This window comes from Natator depressus, chromosome 9 (assembly GCF_965152275.1).
Source record: "Natator depressus isolate rNatDep1 chromosome 9, rNatDep2.hap1, whole genome shotgun sequence".
Lineage (NCBI taxonomy): Eukaryota > Metazoa > Chordata > Testudines > Cheloniidae > Natator > Natator depressus.
The window spans coordinates 91,120,080-91,141,142 of NC_134242.1; the positions used below are offsets into that span (position 1 = coordinate 91,120,080).

At 39.9% G+C, this 21,063-nt stretch overlaps 1 protein-coding gene across 2 annotated transcripts; it reads right to left on the reverse strand.

Annotated features, from left to right (window-relative positions):
• Positions 1-1,077: 1,077 nt before the first annotated feature.
• TMEM185A (transmembrane protein 185A) lies at positions 1,078-20,892 on the reverse strand. Of its 2 annotated transcripts, XM_074962625.1 has the most exons (7): positions 20,662-20,892; positions 13,396-13,572; positions 10,459-10,666; positions 7,289-7,372; positions 5,173-5,349; positions 4,644-4,767; positions 1,080-2,532 (listed from the first exon to the last, which is right to left on the reverse strand). In XM_074962625.1, the coding sequence occupies exons 1-7, from the start codon at positions 20,697-20,699 to the stop codon at positions 2,288-2,290; spliced, it is 1,053 nt and encodes a 350-aa protein (XP_074818726.1). In that variant the 5' UTR covers positions 20,700-20,892; the 3' UTR covers positions 1,080-2,287. The 2 variants fall into 2 exon arrangements, with proteins under 2 accessions (XP_074818727.1, XP_074818726.1); XM_074962626.1 differs by lacking the exon at positions 7,289-7,372 and having other exon boundaries at positions 1,078-2,532.
• Positions 20,893-21,063: the final 171 nt, after the last annotated feature.

A 21,063-nucleotide genomic window follows, 5' to 3' on the forward strand; every position in this document is an offset into this window, starting at 1 on the left:
TGCAAGAATTGCCACAGTGTGTGTGTTCTTGCTGTCAGACCCTGCCTGCAAGAAAAACCAAACATGAATACAAGTATTTAAATTACATAAATTGTATATAAAAATTTCAAAATGAGGATTTACAATTCCATTTAGCTGCAGCAAAGGAGACTAACTACAGTGGTCTCTGGCAGAAGCCTTTTTCTGCTCCAAAGACTCTGGAAGGAGGTATGGATAAAAGGGAGGGGGACAGAATCTGAAATTGGCAGAGGTTGGTCATCATTATCCACCTTTCAAGTGATAACAATAATTGTATATCAAAAGACCAATCCTGCAAGCACTTGTCACAGAGATAGAGAGGAAAAAAAGGGAAGAATGGAGGTTGTCTGCTAGACGCTTACTTGCCACTGGTTCTCCTTTCTGGTGACAGTGTGGGAATTCAACATATGCCTCTTCACTGCTGCTCTGTTCCAGCAGGGTAACCCATTGGACAAATGGAAGGCCCTTTCCTCGCTGAGTCAAGTAGGAAGTGTGAGAGCAGAGCATTGTCTCTTAAGTCTAGAGGACAATGATGGTGGGGTATTCATGGGTTAGAAGGCTGCCTCTAAACCCCATTTCTGCTGCAGTAGAGGAAGAAAGTGGACTATAATGAATTATATTCCACCATTAAATGCCCCTTACAGGAAATAAATAAATAAAAGGGAAGAATAAAGGAACAGGCCACTCTACATCCCATGGAGAAGCGGTGGGAGCATTTGCCTCACTAGTACTAGCATTAGTCAACAGAACAAATATTTCCTACTTCTGGCACAATCGTGGCTAGTAGCTATGGTGGAGAGATGGAATTTCCACATTGCTATAATTCCTGCACCAGTAATTTTTTTCAGAAATACAATACTGATGGATATCTGAGTGTATACTTACCACTGACCTGTAAGAGCAAACAGAAGCATCTCCTAGCCAAGGAGAACAAGCTACAGTAACATGAATTTCAGATTAATCTCACTGTCCCACAAGTATCCTCAGTAAAGGTTAAAAAAAGCCCATCATCCAAAAAACTCATGACAATGTCAAAACAAAGAGAAGCCTTTATAGAGAATTTACTATTTTAAGATGGCACAACTCATTTTGAAGGGTTTAATAATTTAGACTGACTGGTGTTTTACAGATGAAATTGGGTAATTTATGCAACAGTACAACCTTGATATTTATGACAACTAACCAATAGCTGCAAAATTGATAATCCACAAAGTCTCTGAGCACTGAAAACAAGGTATAGATTTTGCACATAATGTAGGAGAAAATAGTTTATTGAACAGCTGAAGTAAGAGGTGAATGATGAATAAATGTGTTGCTTAACAGTAAAATTTGACTATAAAACTGGAAAAAGCAACACAAAGTTAACATTTACCCCCAAGTCAGTGCAAAGGTTGTGATTATTTACACAATAATTTACATTAAGTCAAATCATGTAAGCTGTTATACATTCTATATAAAACAAAAGCCTTCAAGTCTTGCCTGAGGAGCGCAATGCTCCTGTGCCTCTGTAGTTACCAATAGTGTTCATGTCTGAATAGGAAATGACAGGTAAAGACATGCCAATACATACTACTATATGCCTAAAAATACATACAGCAAGAGAGGCCAAGTTAAGACATGAAAGACATCCTCTGTAATAGTCTATGCATTTCATACAGGCTTTTTAAAAAAAATACCTTTACATAATATTTATACTGTACAGAACTAGAATTTGAACACAATATATTACATTGCTAAAATGTTTGTATAAATACTATACAGCCAAGCACATAACCAATCCACTAGGAAGGTTCACATATTAGACAACCACCTACCTCCATGGACAAAAGAACATCATAACACTAGGAACGCAATACTTAGAATACTTACATGAGGTGTAGTAAAATATGAATTTCAGTTACTGGAGGTCATGGTACAGAATATTAGAAGTTTTCAATGCCCAGTTCACTACAATTGATGTCCCCATCTCTGTATTGGAGTAATTTCTCTGGTAATGACTTTATAGGTACATTTTTTTAAAAGATTGTTTCCACTTGTGAACCTTACTATAACTAGTGTTCCCACTTTGATTTGTTACCATGAGATTTTAAGAAAATATGGAAAGCTCTGAAAGAAATCATATTCTAAATTTCCAACATCTACATTACAAGCCACTAATTGACAAATACCTGTCCTTAAAGAAATCAGAACAAGGCATGAGATGAAATACATTTGGCTGTTAATTTCAAGTTCCAGTTTTGTTGTCAGTTGTCCACCATCTAAATTCATCTTAATCTGGCATGTCAATGCTTAACTTGGGAGGTGGAATGACATACTTTCCAGGACTCTGGGTAATGACCACTCCAGTCTTTTTTCGGAACATTGGTGCAATTTTTGGAGGTTCTGGAACAGGTGTTTCTTCCAGTTCTTCATTATCTTCATGATGGAGATCATAGGAAATATTTCCATATTCTCTCAAGAATGGGAAAAGTTCAAGTAGGAATTGACAGAAGTCTTTGCGAATTCCAAACCACCCTGGAAAAAATAAATATTTATTAATAATAGTTTCAGTTTTACTCCAGAAGAAAACTGAACTTTAAAAATAAGTACTCTCTCATTTCATTTGATTTAATTATTCAGACCACAATCTTTTATATAAATAGATACCGATAAGTTATGTTTATAGAAAATTACTTACAATGTGTAATATACATAGTATACTTTAATAGCAATACAAATCAGGTTATGTTAGCTTGCAGCTATGCCAGCATATACCGAGATGCCATCAGATTTCACAAGCTAAGCAGCGTCAGATCAGCATGTGGATAGGAAGAACATAATTGGAGCACCAAGACACTAACAAATAGTGCTGGTGACTCAGTAGATGGTACTCTTCCATGAATTAATACCACAGCATGGTGTACAAGGGTACTGTGCCTGCTAAAGCCACATCTTTCACATGAAACAAAGCCAACGTCCTGACGACTTGCCATTAAAGATCCCATGACGTTCTTCTCAAGAGATGTTAAGCTTGGTGACCAGTTGCCATATTTCACCTCGGTAACTGCATTTCAGTTGTGGAATTAAGTACATTTGTTTGTTAAGCACTTTGGGGTCCATTTGGGATGAATGGGGTTATATCTCCTAACTCATATTCATAAAATAAGATATACAACCCAATGCTAGATCTACAGCATATAGCCTTCTTGTAGACTGAGCCAATTCTGTCCTCGGCTACACTGCAACTGCACTGTGGTCACAGCTACAAGTGAAGACTGACTTGGACCCTTCAATGCTCCACACTCTCCCTCTCAATTTTGGGATGGCAAATTTAGAATTAAGGGTCAAAAAAGAAATGAAATGAGATTGGTTAAAAGTTATATAGCTAGCAGAAATACAAAGTTAGAAGTCTGATGCTATTCAAAGTAATGATACCTCAGACAGAAGTTTAATTACATTAACTAGGTCTGGGAGAGCAACCTATGCTGGAGATGCTTGGATAAAACAAGCAGCTATAGACATTGAGAATGTACTAGCTGAAAAGAAATTAGTCAATATTTTCATGATCAAGTCCTCTCAAGGTCCTCTTAATGCATATTAGTAGAGAATATGAAGCTAAGATATTCCTTATTATAGGGCTAAATAGGTTTAATTATTACTGGTGGTACAAAATTATTATTTAAGCACTGACAGTTTCTCAGAATCAATACAAGAATTGCTCAAACAGCAGCTGAATATGAAAAAACTACCTATGATCTAAGAATAGGTTAAAAAAAAAAAAGCCTTAGTGTACACTGCGATTAAAGAGACCAAAAACAAGAGAAGCCAGTTTACAATAATAAATATTAATACTAACTCTTTCAACTGAAAAGATCCCAAAGGGTTATCATCGCCTATACATTCACAGTCACTGCACCATTAAGTAAATGTACCCTTGTAGTAGAAGTCACAACCAACTGATACACAGCATAGCAGTGTGTGGTTAACGGAAAAACAAAACATTGGCTAAGGACACCAGGACAAGCCCATCCTCTTACAATAAATGCTATGGGATCCTCAATGTGCGTATCAGGCAAAAAAAAAAAAAAAACACACCACCACCCTCTACACCCTAAAGAGCATGGAACTCAATTTACTGTGGAAAGATTAAGGGCGGAGTTGACCCTGTTGGGATTTGAAGTTGTGGTTCCAAGGGGTCAAAATCAAGCTCTTAGATGATTAACAGTAACAGAAGATACACAACATGTGACTCACAAGGAAAAACTGTTTTAAGCTGCAAAGCTCCTTCTGACTAAGCACACTGTGTTCATCCCTGTTTAATTTGATCGGTGTCCACTAAAAAAACCAAACAAAACAGACTGCTTTGATGGAAATGTAAGCCATACTTTCTACTCTACTGAAAGAGACCCCCACAACATTCCTCAGTACCCAAAATTGAAAATTTTGCAATGAAATTGTCTCAAATACTTCTTGTTCCTACCCTTTTGCCCAATCTCTCCCTCTTTTGGCAGAGGGGGTTGAGGGGAATATACATATAGGATGTGTTATTTCTGAAAAGTATTGATAAATAGGCTAAAGCCTGGATTAAATATTTGAATTCAACATGAACTTTTTCCATCTAATACTGCATATTTCTAGATACTTACAATGATTTCCCCCTTTCTGTCCAAATGTTGTTGCCATTAAAGTTATCAAAGAAAGCCAAAGAGGGACAAAAATGGGTATATATGAGAATGCATTATGTCCATCCAGTCTGTGCACTAGTAGAATCTAATGAAAAAAAGTTAAGCAAATGTCAGTTTGATTATAATACACATCCCTGATCTTAACACATTTACATGCAGGACCCCAATCCTGCAAGTTACTTTGTACAAGAATATCCCTCCACTATGCAAAGTCCCACTGATCTCAACTTTAACAAGTTTCCAATGCTTGTGTGAATGATGATCTTTTTACTGAAGTAGCAAAAATTCTTATATTTTATTTTTAAATTTCTCCCCCTGCACCCCCAGCCCAATCCATGTTAAGAGTTAAGATTTTATTCTAAATAAGGAATAGTATCTATACTTTAAGAAGCCCCAAAAGAAGCAGCTGTAGGAAACAGATTTGATAATAAAATAATAGATCATCCAACTTAGTTGAGAATCACACACACAAAACATTACTTTTGCTTACTTCAAATGTGAGTAATGGAACAACGATTGTCATCCAACTGATAGCCATTGTTATGTGTGTTCTCCTCTGCTCAGCAATAACATCCATTGAACGCAAGAACAGGACAGACCAAACAATGTAATAGAGTACTACCAGACACAGAAAGGACATCAAGATCCACAGAGGAACGCAAACAACCTGAAAAAGAAAGATAGTTGACTATTTTTCCTCCCAGTGATGAGTTACTCTGTATCAGTTTTTGTTTTTCAGAAAATAAAAAAGTAAACATATTAAACCTAAATAGCTGAAAGTAATTTGTTGTAAATCTATAATAATTTGTAATTAAGATTATCTCTACAACAAGAAAGCTTCATGAACCATGACCAATGCTAAATACCATATCAACTTTGTTGGGTTACTAGATAAGCTTCTTAAACCTTTGTCTAGACTGGATCTTTAACACAATTAGCTGAAGCAATTTAAAACCACTTCAAATGAATTTAATTTCAGTAAAATTTAGCTAGACATTATAAATGGGGTCAGAGCGCTTAAACAGAGTTTTGAATAGGTGTACAGTAGGTCCCTTTAGCTGAAAAATGTCTAAACAGGGTTCTTGTCTCCTTTTGAATTCACTCTTGAATCTAAAGCAAGAGGAGTAGACCAACTACCATACTACCAGGCTGTTAACTTCCTTTTTTGTATGCAATGTAGTTGTAGCCATGTCAGTCCCAGGATATGAGAGAGACACGGTGGGTGAGGTAATATCTTAACATTCCTTGCAATTTTATTTTTTTACATCTACTTACAAAAAACTCACATATAAAAATAGAGTTTGTCTCTGAAAGCCACTTTTTGGAATTTTAAATCTCAGTATATTTTTACATTAACTCTTCCTTGTAACTGGATTTGAAATAGTTTGTAGGAATACTGGCTAAACCAACCAATTATTTACCAGGCGATATTGTTTACATACAAAAGCATTCCCTTATCTCATCAGCCATTAACTCCCTGCTTTGTCTTGTGTTCTCTGTGGCAGTTTTCCTTTCCTATCCAATTTCCTCAATAACTGATCAGAGATTAACTGGAGTTTGTGGTATACTGTCTCACTCCCCCCTGCAGAATGACACAAGCACAGGTTTCCATAGTGAAAACAGCCATTCAGTGAATGATTGCTGAAGAGGCAAATCAACAGAAATGAGATCATGGACTTGTTAATACCATGACAATAACATTTTAGACAGGTTTTCTACCTAAAAGAATAAAAATGAAACATCAGACTATAGTAGCCAGGTTTTCAGTGGATAGAGACCTAGGTCTCTGTGTAAATATGCACACAAGCTGAACATGAATTTCAGGCAGACAGATACCCATTTGTGTAAGCCATTTCTCAGGGTTGTTCTCCCCCCCCCCCCCTCAAATGTATACAGAAACATCCATGGAATAGCATGAGTTGTGCGTGAAGCAGCACCTCTAGCCATTGAAAGTTTGGCACTAAAACTATATCTACTAACATACTTCAACAGCAAGACTTTAGTGCTGCCTATAATAAGTTAATGCTTCCCAAGAAGTCTTAATTTCTACTTTTTTTGTAGTTTAGTGAGGCAATTTATCTGAGTAGCAAGGGAAAGGAAGTCCCAGATCATGAATTCTATTCCATACCCTATCCATGCACACTTTATAAGTGGTAAACTACTTACCTTCACGGTATCTTAGTTTATCCTTCTGAAAAAAATATAGGTAAACACTTACCTTGAGGGGCTCAATAAATGTTTAAGACACTTGACTAATATGGTGCTCTGATGCCTTTTGGCACTGGATACCAAAAATATAATTCTCATTTTTTACTTTGGACATATTGACATTATTACTTACTTGTTAAAAACCCACACTACAATTATGCTGATCATTTTTTAATTAAAAGTGTCAATGGGGTTAATGAATAGCTACAATTTGTTACTTCTAATTATACATTATAACTACGTGCTTCACTTTATTGTGCAATTTGGTAGCAAATAACTTACTTCACTTAAAAGCATTTTCGTTAGCAGGCCACCATATTCATGAAGACTTCAACATTTGCATGAAGACTTCAACATTTAGAAACAACCTTAAAATGGAGTAAATGGAATTTACGTACAAGCCATGGCCATCTGATGATCTCGTCTAGTCTGAGTGCAATAAATATGAACTGGAGAATATTGACAGAACACAAAATTTCCAACTACAAATAAAAAACAAAAATACATTAGAACCACTTTATAGCACTATGAAGTACACACAAGACACCCAAAAAGTTTGAAAGAACAACTTTATGACTCATGATACAGTTCTTTAACAACGAACACCACTTATATCTACACGAGATGTTATGAATGATTAGTCACGAGTTCCTTCATCCACCCAATCCAGTCCTTATTTCAATGATAAGTTAGTTACTGTTTTTTAAACTAACATTTCCTTTAGTAGTTGCACTGCAGCATTTAGCTAGTGCAAGGCATCCTCTGTGTGAATCTAACTAGGAGGAGACCAGTCTAGTTTCACGCTCCTGCATGAAATGCAAAAAGACAGTATGAATAGTAAAAAGTAGATTACATTTTTAGAAGTTAAAATCGGTTTATTGTAAGATGTATTAGTTCCACTGAGGACACATTTCCTTTATGTAGCAACAGAGGTTAAGTAAGTACTAGTTTTTTTAAATAAAAAGAGTGAAAGCCACTACGCTTTTCAAGTGTCCCATTATAATCTCTACTTTGTGTCCCCAGCAGAAAAGTAAAAGCTGTACTTTAAAACTAACCCTAAATTATATTGAAAATGTGACACCTTTCTGATTAGCTCAAAAAGGACCAAATAATGAAATACCATTTCCCAAAGTTCCTGGGCTAACCCCAAATAGGTAAGAGTTTGTTAAGGGATCAGAGAGAAATTTACTCTTTGAAAATGGCTAACTGAAGCCAGTGATTTTAAATAAATTTTCTATTTTAAATGCCAATATCTAAGGGGATTTTGAGATATAAATATTTTTCCAGAGGTCAGACAGTATGTGCTACTTCATACTGGCTCAGTTATCTTAGTGGGCATTCTGCATAATCTATGACCTCTAAAACATAAGTGTGACACTCTGTATCTTTAAGCAAAGAACCCAGTCTCCACTAGCCATGCAAAGGTAACATTTTAATAAAATTTTTCAGACTGGATTTCAAGTAACTATGTACTGGAACTCCACAACTGAGTAGAAAAATAAGTGGACACAGGGCAAGAAGAAAAGTTACAGTATAGATTAATATAAGGAAAGGCTTGCTTCGGTCCTTTCATACTAGAAAAAGCTCATTCTATAGATAGTAGCCGACCTGGATTACGCCGGTCTGAACTCAGATCACGTAGGACTGTTAATTGTTGAACAAACAAACCCTCGATAGCAGCTGCACCATCAGGATGTCCTGATCCAACATCAAGGTCGTAAACCCCATCGTTGATAAGGACTCTAGGATGGTATTGCGCTGTTATCCCTGGGGTAGCTTGGTTCGTTGATCAAATATATTGGATCATTTTGCCATTAGCACTTTGAATTGTATGTCTAGGTTATAATTAGGTTAATATGCACCACTTGCCAAATTCAGCTGAATGTTTGGAGATGCCAGAGTCAAATTTAAAGCATTCCTGTGTGCCTTAGATAAACAGGATTTTAAAAAGCACTGAAGCAAAACATATAGCAGAAAACTTCCCCAGCCCGCCATGCATATACAAGGGCTTATCGAGTAGTGGCCACCTGTGCCAAGGCATGATCCGTTTCATAGTGGGATCAAGAGACGGAAAATACTTTAAAATGAAGCAGCTATTCAACTAAATGACAGCTGAACAACTGCCTCAGTTACATTACGTCAACCAGCATAGTACACATTTGTGCACTAGGACATGCTGGATGTTAACAGTACACGAGAAGCCTAAGCTACAAGTAGTAAAACCCTCGAGAGGGACTATGAAAGACAAACCAAGGCAGCGTGAGACTAAAGGAGATAAAGTAGTGGAAAAGTAAATTGGGCAGTGGAGTTTTGTAACTTACTCTATTTGGGAGATAGCTGTGACCTTTTAGGGGTGAGTGGATTCCAATTTTTCTCCACCAATATTTATCAGCTGTGCACCCATCCTGCCAATCAAGTGGTAATCAAGCATCCAACAGAAGAGGACTACTTTTATGCAAATTTTATGTTAAGGTACACTAAAAATAGAATTCTACAGAATAAAGTTTTATTTGCAAATATTTTTAAATTTGCAGTTTTCAAGGGATCTAAAAATTAGTCCACCAGTTACCTAGAAAGTCACTTTCCTTTCTCTTATTTTTCCAGAAGATGGTAAATCCAGTATATCCTAACATTAAAAAATGCTCTGTTGAGATAAGTAGTCAAGTCATCTAAAAAGGTAAAGAGCTTTTTGCACAGTCCCTATGGTATTAAAAAATAGTTATCGCCTTCTGAAAACAGTGCTGCAATAATTTCCTCAAACAGGCAATTCATTGTACAAAAGGTTCCCCCTCGCTGGTAATAGCTCACTTACCTGATCACTCTCGTTACAGTGTGTATGGTAACACCCATTGTTTCATGTTCTCTGTGTATATAAAATCTCCCAACTGTATTTTCCACGCATGCATCCGATGAAGTGAGCTGTAGCTCACGAAAGCTTATGCTCAGATAAATTTGTTAATCTCTAAGGTGCCACAAGTACTCCTTTTCTTTTTTCATTGAACTAAAAAGCTGAGTTTGTTGCGGACATGCTAGCATGCATGCCACATCTCAATGTTCTCCATAAACTTAGTAAATTTAAGAATTGTGCTCTCATATTGCTAAAGAGCTTATTATGTGCAAAGTGTGAACAAGCTAACCTCTTACTCCTACAGACAGCACCAGTCAAGCAAAAGACTCTTCAGCCTTCACTAAGGTCCTATGAATTAATAAGTGATTTCAGCAGACAATACTGTCTAGGAGCACTTTATAACAGCACTAAATTCACTTCTGAGATGTACAAAAGTTAATCCATACTACAGAAACACTTTTGTAGTTCATTGTTAAAACAGATTCAATAATAATGACAAGTTTAGAACATGGATGTTATAATTTAATATGTTCTTAGTAAAGAACAATTTAAGTAGAAAAAGTGAAGTGAGACCATTTTCTGGTCTCTCAGTTTTGGTAAGCTACAGAATATGACAGATTGATACACTTCTTGGTAACACATGAACAATCAATATGGAATAAATTCTGCTGTTCAGATTCAACAATTCTAGTTCTTAGTACTATAAAAACAAAGTCTCACCTCCAGAGATCTGTCATGTCGGAAGCCCCACACACAAGCTGCAACTGACACTGGAGATACAAAGAACAATGGCATGAAGACCAGAAGCCAGAAATGGGTTCCTCTTTCGATCCTGTCACATACCAGAACTTCGAACATCAGCAGTAGCAGATGAATGCCTACTGCAATTAACATAGCTTTGAACTCCACACAGGTTTCTCCTTCTGCTCTAAAGAGGGGTAAAGAAGGAATCAAAATCCATTGGCCTTAATTCAAAAAACAGTGTCAATTATGAAGCATCCTATCATGCAAATATCCCAAGACATTTTGAATATAACAGTTCTAAGTTCCTTGTAATAATTACTATCTCTTAAGTGCCATGTACACATTTGGTATTACATAAACAGGCACTATTTGAGAAAGCAAATTTACAGAACTGGGGTGAAAAGTTAAAATTAAAAAAAAACACCGAATATTTTTCACGAGAGGAAAATTTTCAACAAAAATAATATAAATTTTAAGAAAACCAAAATGGAATTTTTCAGCTTGCTCCCTGGATAGCACAGGAGCAGGACAGATTGGCAGGACAGCAGCAGGCCAACCTGCTATCTGGTTTCTGTTGAAACTATTGATGGATCAGACACATTCCCAGACAATGTTCAGATTCTGTGGAATCAGCATTTTCCAATGGAAAATTATTCCATCTGAAAATTTTTGACTAGCTCTATCCTTCTGTTTACAGGGAAAGAAAGAAAGAAAGAGGCCTTTTATATTTTTTAACTAAGAACATTTCCGACTTCTCAGATGCACCTGCTGCTGGAAAGAGTGACTTCTAATTATGAGAACCTCAGAATTATGAACACCAGAGTTATGAACTCATTGGTCAAGCCCACACCTTATTTGGAACCAGAGTACGCAATTAGGCAGAAACAGAAACAAAAACAAAACAAAAGAAAAAAAACAAAAAAAGCAAATACAGTACAGTACTGTGTTAAATCTAAACTACTAAAAAAAATAAAGGGAAAGTTTAAAAAAAGATTTGACAAGGTGAGGAAACTGTTTCTGTGCTTGTTTCAAATTAAATTAAAAGCAGCATTTTTCTTCTGCATGATAAAGTTTCAAAGCCCTACTAAGTCAATGTTCAGTTGTAAAATTTTGAAAGAACCATAATGTTTTGCTCAGAGTTATGAACATTACAGAGTTACGAACAACCTCCATTCCCGAGGAGTTCGTAACTCTGAGGTTCTACTGTAATACACCAATAGCCTATATTTTTGGTCTCAATGAGGAGAGGGGATCCTATGAACTCCTGAACTTACTTAAGTTAACACATTTCCACCATGAAAACAAAATATGAAATTATATGTCAAAACAAATTTTTCTTGAAGCAGACATGCAGATGTAAATTGAATAGTATAATCTATAAGAATATGGATTTTGTGTGCACAGTTATATGAGAGAATCGCTTTTTATTTATTATACACATTTTTATGGAAAGTGACATCTACAAGTTATACTATACTACCTTAAAAGTTCTTAGTTTTATTTTTCTCTATAGTATATTCAAAGAAACATATCAAATGCATAAATATGGACTCTTATATGAACTCTTATTCTTAATTGTATCTTGACAATCAATTTGGAAAACACGAGACAAGCGGAAAGATAGCTGCGACTCTGGCCTCAAGGTAATGAAACGGAGGTTTCTTCTTGTAAATTTGGTTCTGTTACTGGGAACATGATTATATGGTACACATACATATATGACATTAAACTATTTGTTGAGTGTTTGTCTTCATGAGAAACAACTAAAATGGTTTGCAAGTATCACCTGGGCCACAATTTAAAATGCTGCTTTTCATAGCATTAGAATTTGTTTAACATTCCTAATGAAAATAATTTTTGCTTATACTTAGATACTCTTCTACAGTCTTTCAAGGCCTATGTAAGTATTATTATTTACATTATCCTAATAGTTCAGGGGAACCAGAAGGTAAAACTGACTAGTTTATCTTTATTGTCCAACACAAGTAAAGTGCAAACATCTGTTTTGAAAAAATAAGCATCCCCTTTACAATTCAATATGTTTTAAAAATCGAAAGTATCATCAGTAACAGGGAGGAGATTTTATTAAAGCTATGATTTTTTTCCATTTGCATACTGGCTGAATTATCCTAGGAATCTTATGTCGTGCCTTACATCTCAATCCTGAAATTGAGTTTGTGGATGAGCAGGATCTGCACAGAGCCACACTAAAGCCAATGGGCTCCAGCATATCCACTGGTAAGATCAGGACCACTCTGTATATATTTGAGTTTCTACCAATTTTTCTTTTAATAAATAGTAAATCTGGATAATTTTACTCTGACAGTTGAGGTTTGAAAAAACATTGAGCAAACTATTCTCTTCACACATATAACACCAAGGATATTAAACACAAGGAGTTCAAACACATTTAGGGCTGATCTAAACAGTTTTTATAACAATTTAAGCATGCTGGTTTATAAAATGATCTAGTTAGTATGGTGCAACCTGCCCCTCCCAAGTGTGGATGTAATTATACAAGTATAAAGATGCTTACATCAATATAGCTGATACAAAAACAAACTACACCAATATAAGCACCTTTATACCTGCATGACTCTGTCCACATTACATCAGCTTCAAAACTAATATATCAAAATTGGTACAAAAACTGTGCAGACAAGCCTGTGAAGTTTTAACTCATGTCTCCTAAATGAACTGTCAGTACAATATAAGGATAAAGAGTCCATACATACATAAAGCTATGTTTCCATGTATGTGTTACAGTGACTAATTTTAAACAGCATCAGGCAGGTTTTATTGATTTCCATATAACTTCTTATATAGTTATCAAAAGCATACTTATAGATTTTGATTCACTATGAAAAAGTTAAACATTTCTTCCTTCATTGAAAACAAATGTCCTAATCTTACCGATATTGTGGGTTTCGTGCCCATACTCCTGTTCCCACTGAGGCACCAACAATGACCATTAGCTTCCATAGCCATATTGGAGCAAAGACAGCCCAATAACTCCACTGAATTTTGTCATCCAGACGGAGAGAGAGCAGAACAGAGAACAGCAGCAGACATGCATAGATAAGAAATTTGCTATGAAAAAAGAAAAATACAACTTAGAAGTTCAGCAGATTGTTTTACATACTTTCAGAAAACAAAGGAAACTCAGTTCAGTCAGTGCCTTGTCTGTCTGCACTGCACACAGAAATTTTGAATCAGGCCATTACTTAATACAACAGAAAATGTATGGCTGTTGAATTTCTTTGGGCAGATTTAATCAATTCTGAAGAGGTGCTTTACGTATTATATTTATGATGAAATATTCTTATATACACCTCTCTCATCTATAAAATAATTACTTCAAATGAACACATCAACAGCATTCTTACAAGACAAGCGTACAGAATATGAATGGACTTTTTAAAATACTTCCCCTCCCACAATACTGCTCCTGATTAGTCTCATTAAGTACACAACGTGGTTAAATTTTACAAGCAGTATGTTCCCGGTAAGTACATTTTGCAAAACAAATCAAGTAATAATTGTAATCCATATATTCATTATGGTTATTTTTAATTTTAATAAATCATCTAGAGTGTCAAAAACTAACTACAATAAAAATGAGTTTAGTTTCCTAATTAGGTATTCCTTATTTTACAAAAGACAAAGGATTTTTAGACTTGGTTTTGTAAAATTTATCAAATTTATTACTGAAAATTTAAATTTTGCTTTTTCTAGAAGATAATTTGATATGCAAAAGTTACTGTCTCAATGGTTCTAAAGATTAAAATGTATGTATAATAAAGGAAATTTCACCTAAAAGTTGTTTTTAAGTACTTAAACCACTACATTTTATAAACTAGTTAATAATCTAAAACTGTTCTCATCCACTCACAATGCACCCATTCAACAATAAATACAGTGACCTGTCACCATACCACCAGAGTGGTCCATGCTCTGGTACCGGCTCAACATCCTGGTCCCGGCCCCGGGTTTCCTGGCCAACCTCCGGACAGCGATTCTGGAGTTCTTTTGGCCAGGAGTGCACTGGGTCTCTGCAGGGGTCCTCCACCTGCCCCTGGAGGAGGGAGGCCAGGGCCTGAAGTGCCTATGCACTCAGGTCCATGTCTTCCACCTTCAGGCCCTCCAGAGGCTCCTTTATGGCACAGGTAGTCCGGCATGGAGAGTGCTGGCACACGCCTTCCTGCACCGCTTCCGAGGGCTCCGATACGACTGGCAGCTCCTTTATCTCCATCCGAGAGGTCTTCCGCGAGACCACTCTGGGCTGCCGGTCTTCTTCCAGGACCTCCTCAGGACCTGGAAACTGTTCAGAGCGACCAGGTCCATGGCGGCCACCGAGGGGGCAGATCTCCTCAAGGAGCCCCTGCTACACAACCCCCAGCTCCGTGTACAGATGGCGGAGTCCCGCTCGGTGCGCCAGAGGTTGGTCCTGGCAGAAGTCACCAGAGTCTGAGACCTCCTGGACTACAACCGGGGAGACTGGCTGGATCCCCTGACGCTTGCTCGGTGCATGGCGCTCTCCAGACCTCGTACTCCCCGGCGCGTACTTCAGGAGGTGAGGGCCGCTTTACCACCCGCTGCTCGGGCCTATCTCGACCGGGTCCTGTGAGAGGGCATGCTCCGCCCACCCTCCACCCCAGGCCCTCCGGACCTTTTCATAGGGCCCCTGTCCCGTGGACGCAACCACCCCTGCCCCTTCACTGTGAGCCGGCTGCACAACTTGCATCCGGTTCATTTCCAGACTGCACCAAGGAAACATCTATACACGCTCGTGCTCCACACCCTTCACTTCCTCACCCTCGCGTCCCGCCCCGACACAAAGTGGCAGGACCTCCTGCCACCTTTAGAGGGTGAGGAACCCCAGTGGGCCAGCCTATATTCCACCTTTGTCCTGAGGCCCGCCGGGGATATCAGTTGGTGGCTCCTTCACAGGGCTGTGAGCACAGGGGTGTATTTGGCGTGGTTTACCCCTGTCCCGGACACCTGCCCCTTCTGCGGCGAGGGAGACCCTGGCGCACGTTTACTTGGATTGCGCCAGTTTGCAGCCCCTATTCAGGCTCCCCACAAATATTTTGTTACGCTTCTGGTTACACTTCTCCCCTCACCTCCTTATCTATGCACTCCCTATCCGTGGCCCCACAAAGCCGCGGGACCTCCTGGTTTACCTCCTCCTGGCCCTGGCTAAGATGACCATCTGTAAAACCAGGGAGAGGAGGTTGGCCGACGGAGACTCCTGGGACTGTGGGGCCTATTTCCGATCCCCCGTCCGTTCATGCATCCGGGCAGAGTTCCTCTGGGCAGCGTCCACTGACTCCCTTGACGCCTTCGAGGAGCAGTGGGCTCTGTCCAGGGTTCTCTGCTCAGTGTCCCTGTCAGATTCCCTTTGTTTGACCCTTTGACCGCACTCCTGTTCCTGTTATTTTATTAGTTGTCCCCTGAAATCACTTGGCTTCCAGGTCCTGTGGGATCCAGGTCCTTAGGCTGGGGGAAGGAGCCTTCTGCCCACCCACTTCGTGGATCCCAATAGGACCATACCACCAGAAGTTAGATAAAATTACATATGCAAAAAACATTTGCTACTACAGGACAAAAATAATTTGCACTCATAAGCACCTTCATCTGAGGATCTCAGAGTGCTCTACACACGTGTAATTAAGCTTCAACACCACCTCTCTGTGGGAGATAATTATACATAGTTTATAGATTGGTAAAGTGAGAAACAGAGAGATTAAGTGATTTGCCCAAGGCCACCCAGTAAATCAGCATCTGAATCAAGAATACAATCCCTAGTCCCATAATACAAGCAGTAAGCACTCTCCTTTATTCCATAAAATCCTAACAGAACATTCACAAGATCAGCATCTCCAGTTTAAATACAAGCCTCTATTCAGCACAAGTGTCTCAGCTCTGAAAGTTAATAAAATTTCTCTTCTTCTCTTCATTCTTTTTGAAATGGCAGACATGATTCAGCTTTTAGCATCCCTGCACCAATACATTTCCTGAAACATTCATTATTCTGTACAGTTTGTACAACCAAATGCAGTTAGTTACAATTATTATGGCGATTAGTTAAGGCCCATTAGTGGAAATGCTTCATGAACTCTGTGCTCTGGGATTCTTTCATCCCCCTGACCGTCCCCCACATATTACAACTGTTTGTGAACTTTCTACATTTTCTTAAGACATCTTATAATGGTTAATCATGACATACAGATCAGATGTGACACATTCTACTCACTCTCCCAGCTCCTTTAACGATTACACGTGTTTGTATTCTCTTGGCCTCAGAGAGCAATGAATGGAGCTGCACAAATTTCCCTGCTACAGCCTTGCCACACTCTACAGAGCCAGAGGTCCAGAGTCAGGAATACAGCAACTACAGCCTTTTCTTCCAATGGACTCCCATTTTGGCCTCATCTAGATTAGGATTTAAAGGTGTAATGCTAACACATTTTCAATCTAGCATACACAAGGCACACTACCCTTAAAATGTGATAAAATGTTAAAGATGCGGGGGGCACTACACTCATTTTCTATCTTAAAGCATCACATCAGACAGAGGCTGGAATTTAAAAACACTAAATCTGAAATTCAGTCACAATTTTTTAAGACTGAGTTTTAAAGCAGTCACTCTTCCTTCAAAGAGTCAAAGATGCTTCAAAGCATCACATCAGACAGAGGCTGGAATTTAAAAACACTAAATCTGAAATTCAGTCACAATTTTTTAAGACTGAGTTTTAAAGCAGTCACTCTTCCTTCAAATCAGGACTGGATGTTTTAAATGGAAGACATGCTTTAGTCACACACAAATGATTGGGCTCAACACAAAGGTAACTGAGTGAAATTCTATGGCCAGTGTACATAGAAGACAGACCAGATGATTTACTGATCTCTTCTTCTGTCCTTACAATTTCAAGTTAAAGAAGTATGGGCTGGATGAATGCACTATAAGGTGGGTAGAAAGCTGGCTAGATTGTCGGGCTCAACGGGTAGTGATAAATGGCTCCATGTCTAGTTGGCAGCCGGTGTCAAGTGGAGTGCCCCAGGGGTCGGTCCTGGGGCCGGTTTTGTTCAATATCTTCATAAATGATCTGGAGGATGGTGTGGATTGCACTCTCAGCAAATTTGCAGATGATACTAAACTGGGAGGAGTGGTAGATACGCTGGAGGGGAGGGATAGGATACAGAAGGACCTAGACAAATTGGAGGATTGGGCCAAAAGAAATCTGATGAGGTTCAATAAGGATAAGTGCAGGGTCCTGCACTTAGGATGGAAGAATCCAATGCACCGCTACAGACTAGGGACCAAATGGCTAGGCAGCAGTTCTGCGGAAAAGGACCTAGGGGTGACAGTGGACGAGAAGCTGGATATGAGTCAACAGTGTGCCCTTGTTGCCAAGAAGGCCAATGGCATTTTGGGATGTATAAGTAGGGGCATAGCCAGCAGATCGAGGGATGTGATCGTTCCCCTCTATTCGACACTGGTGAGGCCTCATCTGGAGTACTGTGTCCAGTTTTGGGCCCCACACTACAAGAAGGATGTGGATAAATTGGAGAGAGTCCAGCGAAGGGCAACAAAAATGATTAGGGGTCTAGAGCACATGACTTATGAGGAGAGGCTGAGGGAGCTGGGATTGTTTAGTCTGCAGAAGAGAAGAATGAGGGGGGATTTGATAGCTGCTTTCAACTACCTGAAAGGGGGTTCCAAAGAGGATGGCTCTAGACTGTTCTCAATGGTAGCAGATGACAGAACGAGGAGTAATGGTCTCAAGTTGCAATGGGGGAGGTTTAGATTGGATATTAGGAAAAACTTTTTCACTAAGAGGGTGGTGAAACACTGGAATGCGTTACCTAGGGAGGTGGTAGAATCTCCTTCCTTAGAGGTTTTTAAGGTCAGGCTTGACAAAGCCCTGGCTGGGATGATTTAACTGGGAATTGGTCCTGCTTCGAGCAGGGGGTTGGACTAGATGACCTTCTGGGGTCCCTTCCAACCCTGATATTCTATGATTCTATGATTTAAACTCCCTATTGCTGTGAGAAAGACCCACAGAAACAAAAGGAGGAAGTGACCGACTGATACAAGAGGGGAAAAAACCAGTGAAACTGCCTGTGCATTGACAGACAAGGTGGGTGAAGTAATATATTTTATTGGACCAACTTGATGGTGAGCCACACATAGCTGTTCTTCAGGTCTGGGAAAGGAACTCCCAGCATCACAGCAAAATGCAAGGTGGAACAGATTATTTAGCGTAAGTAGTTAGCACATACTGTAAGAAACCATTCAAGGGACAGGTTTCAGAGTGGCAGCCGTGTTAGTCTTTATCAGCAAAAAGAACGAGGAGTACTTGTGGCACCTTAGAGACTAACAAATGTATTTGGGCATAAACTTTTGTGGGCTAAAACCCACTTCATCAGATGGATGGAGTGTAAAATACAGTAGGAAGATTACACATACACACAGAACATGAAAAGATGGGGGTTGCCTTACCAACTCTGACCAGACAAATCAATTAAAGTGGGCTATCATCAACAGGTACAGTGGCCCGTTAACACCTCTGCAGTCATAGCCTCCCTGTAAAACTAGGGAGTTACAGATTGTTGTAATAAGCCATAAATCCAGAATCCCTGTTCAGTCCATGATTTTTAGTGTCGAACAGAGTAATGAACTTAATTAAGCTCATCTTTTGATAATATTTTGTATAGAAAAGGCTAAACTGAAACAAAGTAAAATTCAGACTGAATTTTAAGTATCTTTAACTTTGGTTATTAAGATACTAGGATTGTAACTAGAAAATAAGCAAAGTTATTTCAGAGAGTGACATTATGCATAAAAAAAGTAAACTGAGTAGGGCTGGTTTGAATCTTGAAAGTACTAGAAAACAGTGCTCATGGAACATTTATGCCAGCAGCAGAACTCAGTTCTGCAAAATGTGTTTTTTACATAAATTTGTATCCACACGGACCTATGCTACAACCCATGCTACAAAACTATGCCAGAATGCTAGGGCAGCTCTCAAGCATGGTTTTGGATTAACAATAAATAACTTGTTTTTATACAGCACTTTTCTTTCCAAAAGAACCTGAAGTGCTTTACAAGTTTATACCAAAGGACCATTTCATTCACCCCTGAAAAGCATAGTTAGTTATTTTTACAGCAATCAATGTCCCATTCATGCAAGATGCTGTACACTGCCCAACTCTATCCTAAAAAGCTTACAGGAAGCTTTTTAATGGTGAACAGCAACACTACACAACAGATTAGCACACACAAAGTGAAAAATATTGTACCTAAATGAAACAACGGGTGGGAAGAAGGTTAGAACTGGGCCCTTACACAAGCCCTCTTTTCCACCAGGTCTTCCCTCTTTGCACACTCCTGACTGTACTTGTTCCATGCTGCCCCTTGGTATAGCCTTGCTAACTAGAACACATCAAGCACCCTCTACTTCTTCCTTCGTGCTTTCTAGGCAGTAGTATCTCCAATGAACACAACTCACTAGGTTTGTACTGCACACATCCAGATGCTGAATAACTGGGGCAGGGGCTGCGTTTTCTCGGGCACACCCCGCCCTCCCCTACCCCTGGCACTCCCGCTGACATGCCTTCAAGCGGCCAGAGCGATCACCTGCGTCCTCAGCCAGGCTACACCACGAAACCGCGCCAGCCGTGGCCACGCTCAGAAACGCTGGCCCCGGCAGCACCTGCGACCGCACACGGCTCTGCCCGTAGCAGACAGAGCCATGTTACGTGCCCTGTTGTGGTAGCCGTCTGGGTCCCAGGACGTTAGAGAGACAAGGTGGGTGAGGTCCTGTCTTTCCTCGGACCAACTTCTGTTGACGAGACAAAGCTTTGGAGCCACACAGAGCGCTTGGTCGGGTCTGGGAAAGGTCCTAGGCTTGCGTAGGGTCGCAGGTGTTGTGTTGCCACCCTCCGTGACCGGGCACCAGGCGTGAAGGGAAAGCTCAGGCGAGATGGGAGCAGCCCCCTGGACAGGAGTCCGGGAGGGTGGGGGGATAAACAGAGAGCTCGGATTTAAGCCAGGCCCCCTGAGCCCTGGCCGGGGTACGGTGGCCTGACAGCTCCATATGGGCCCTTCCAACAGACTCCAAAAGGAAGCCCCCGGTCCGGCTAGGCCGGCGGCGGCGCAGGGCCCGGACTCACCTCGGATTGAAATCCTGGAATAACCCGCGCAGGTTCATGGCGCCCCGACCTTCCGCCTCTCACTACACGGGACGCATGGCGCAAGCGCCGCAGTGCCCGGCCCCGGCGCTGCTGCTGCTCCTGCCGCTGCCGCCGCCGAAGGAGCCCGTTTACCGACTTCTCCCTCCCCTCACAGCCCTCATCCGAGCCGGAGCGCTATGCGCCGCGCGCATGCGCATTTTTCGGCGCATGCGCAGCAAGGACGAGAAATCGCGGTCCCATTTCGCCTATCTTCCCCGACGAAAGGAAAACAGGCCCTCCCTCTCCTGATGACCACGAGTTAGCGCGCATGCTCAAGAGCTAGGCGCATGCGCTTTGAGGGAAAGGAACTTAAATCTTGCCGTGGTGGAAGTGGTTGAGTCT

What these genes read in the sequence shown, in the direction of transcription:
- TMEM185A (XM_074962625.1), bottom strand. Translation starts at nt 20,699, where the DNA reads ATGAACCTGCGCGGGTTATTCCAGGATTTCAATCCGAG. An exon ending in GACATGACAGATCTCTGGAG is followed by an intron (nt 7,373 to 10,458) that starts GTGAGACTTTGT and finishes TTTTATTTGTAG; the next exon opens with TTGGAAATTTTGTGTTCTGT. An exon ending in TTCCATTACTCACATTTGAA is followed by an intron (nt 4,768 to 5,172) that starts GTAAGCAAAAGT and finishes TTTTTTCATTAG; the next exon opens with ATTCTACTAGTGCACAGACT.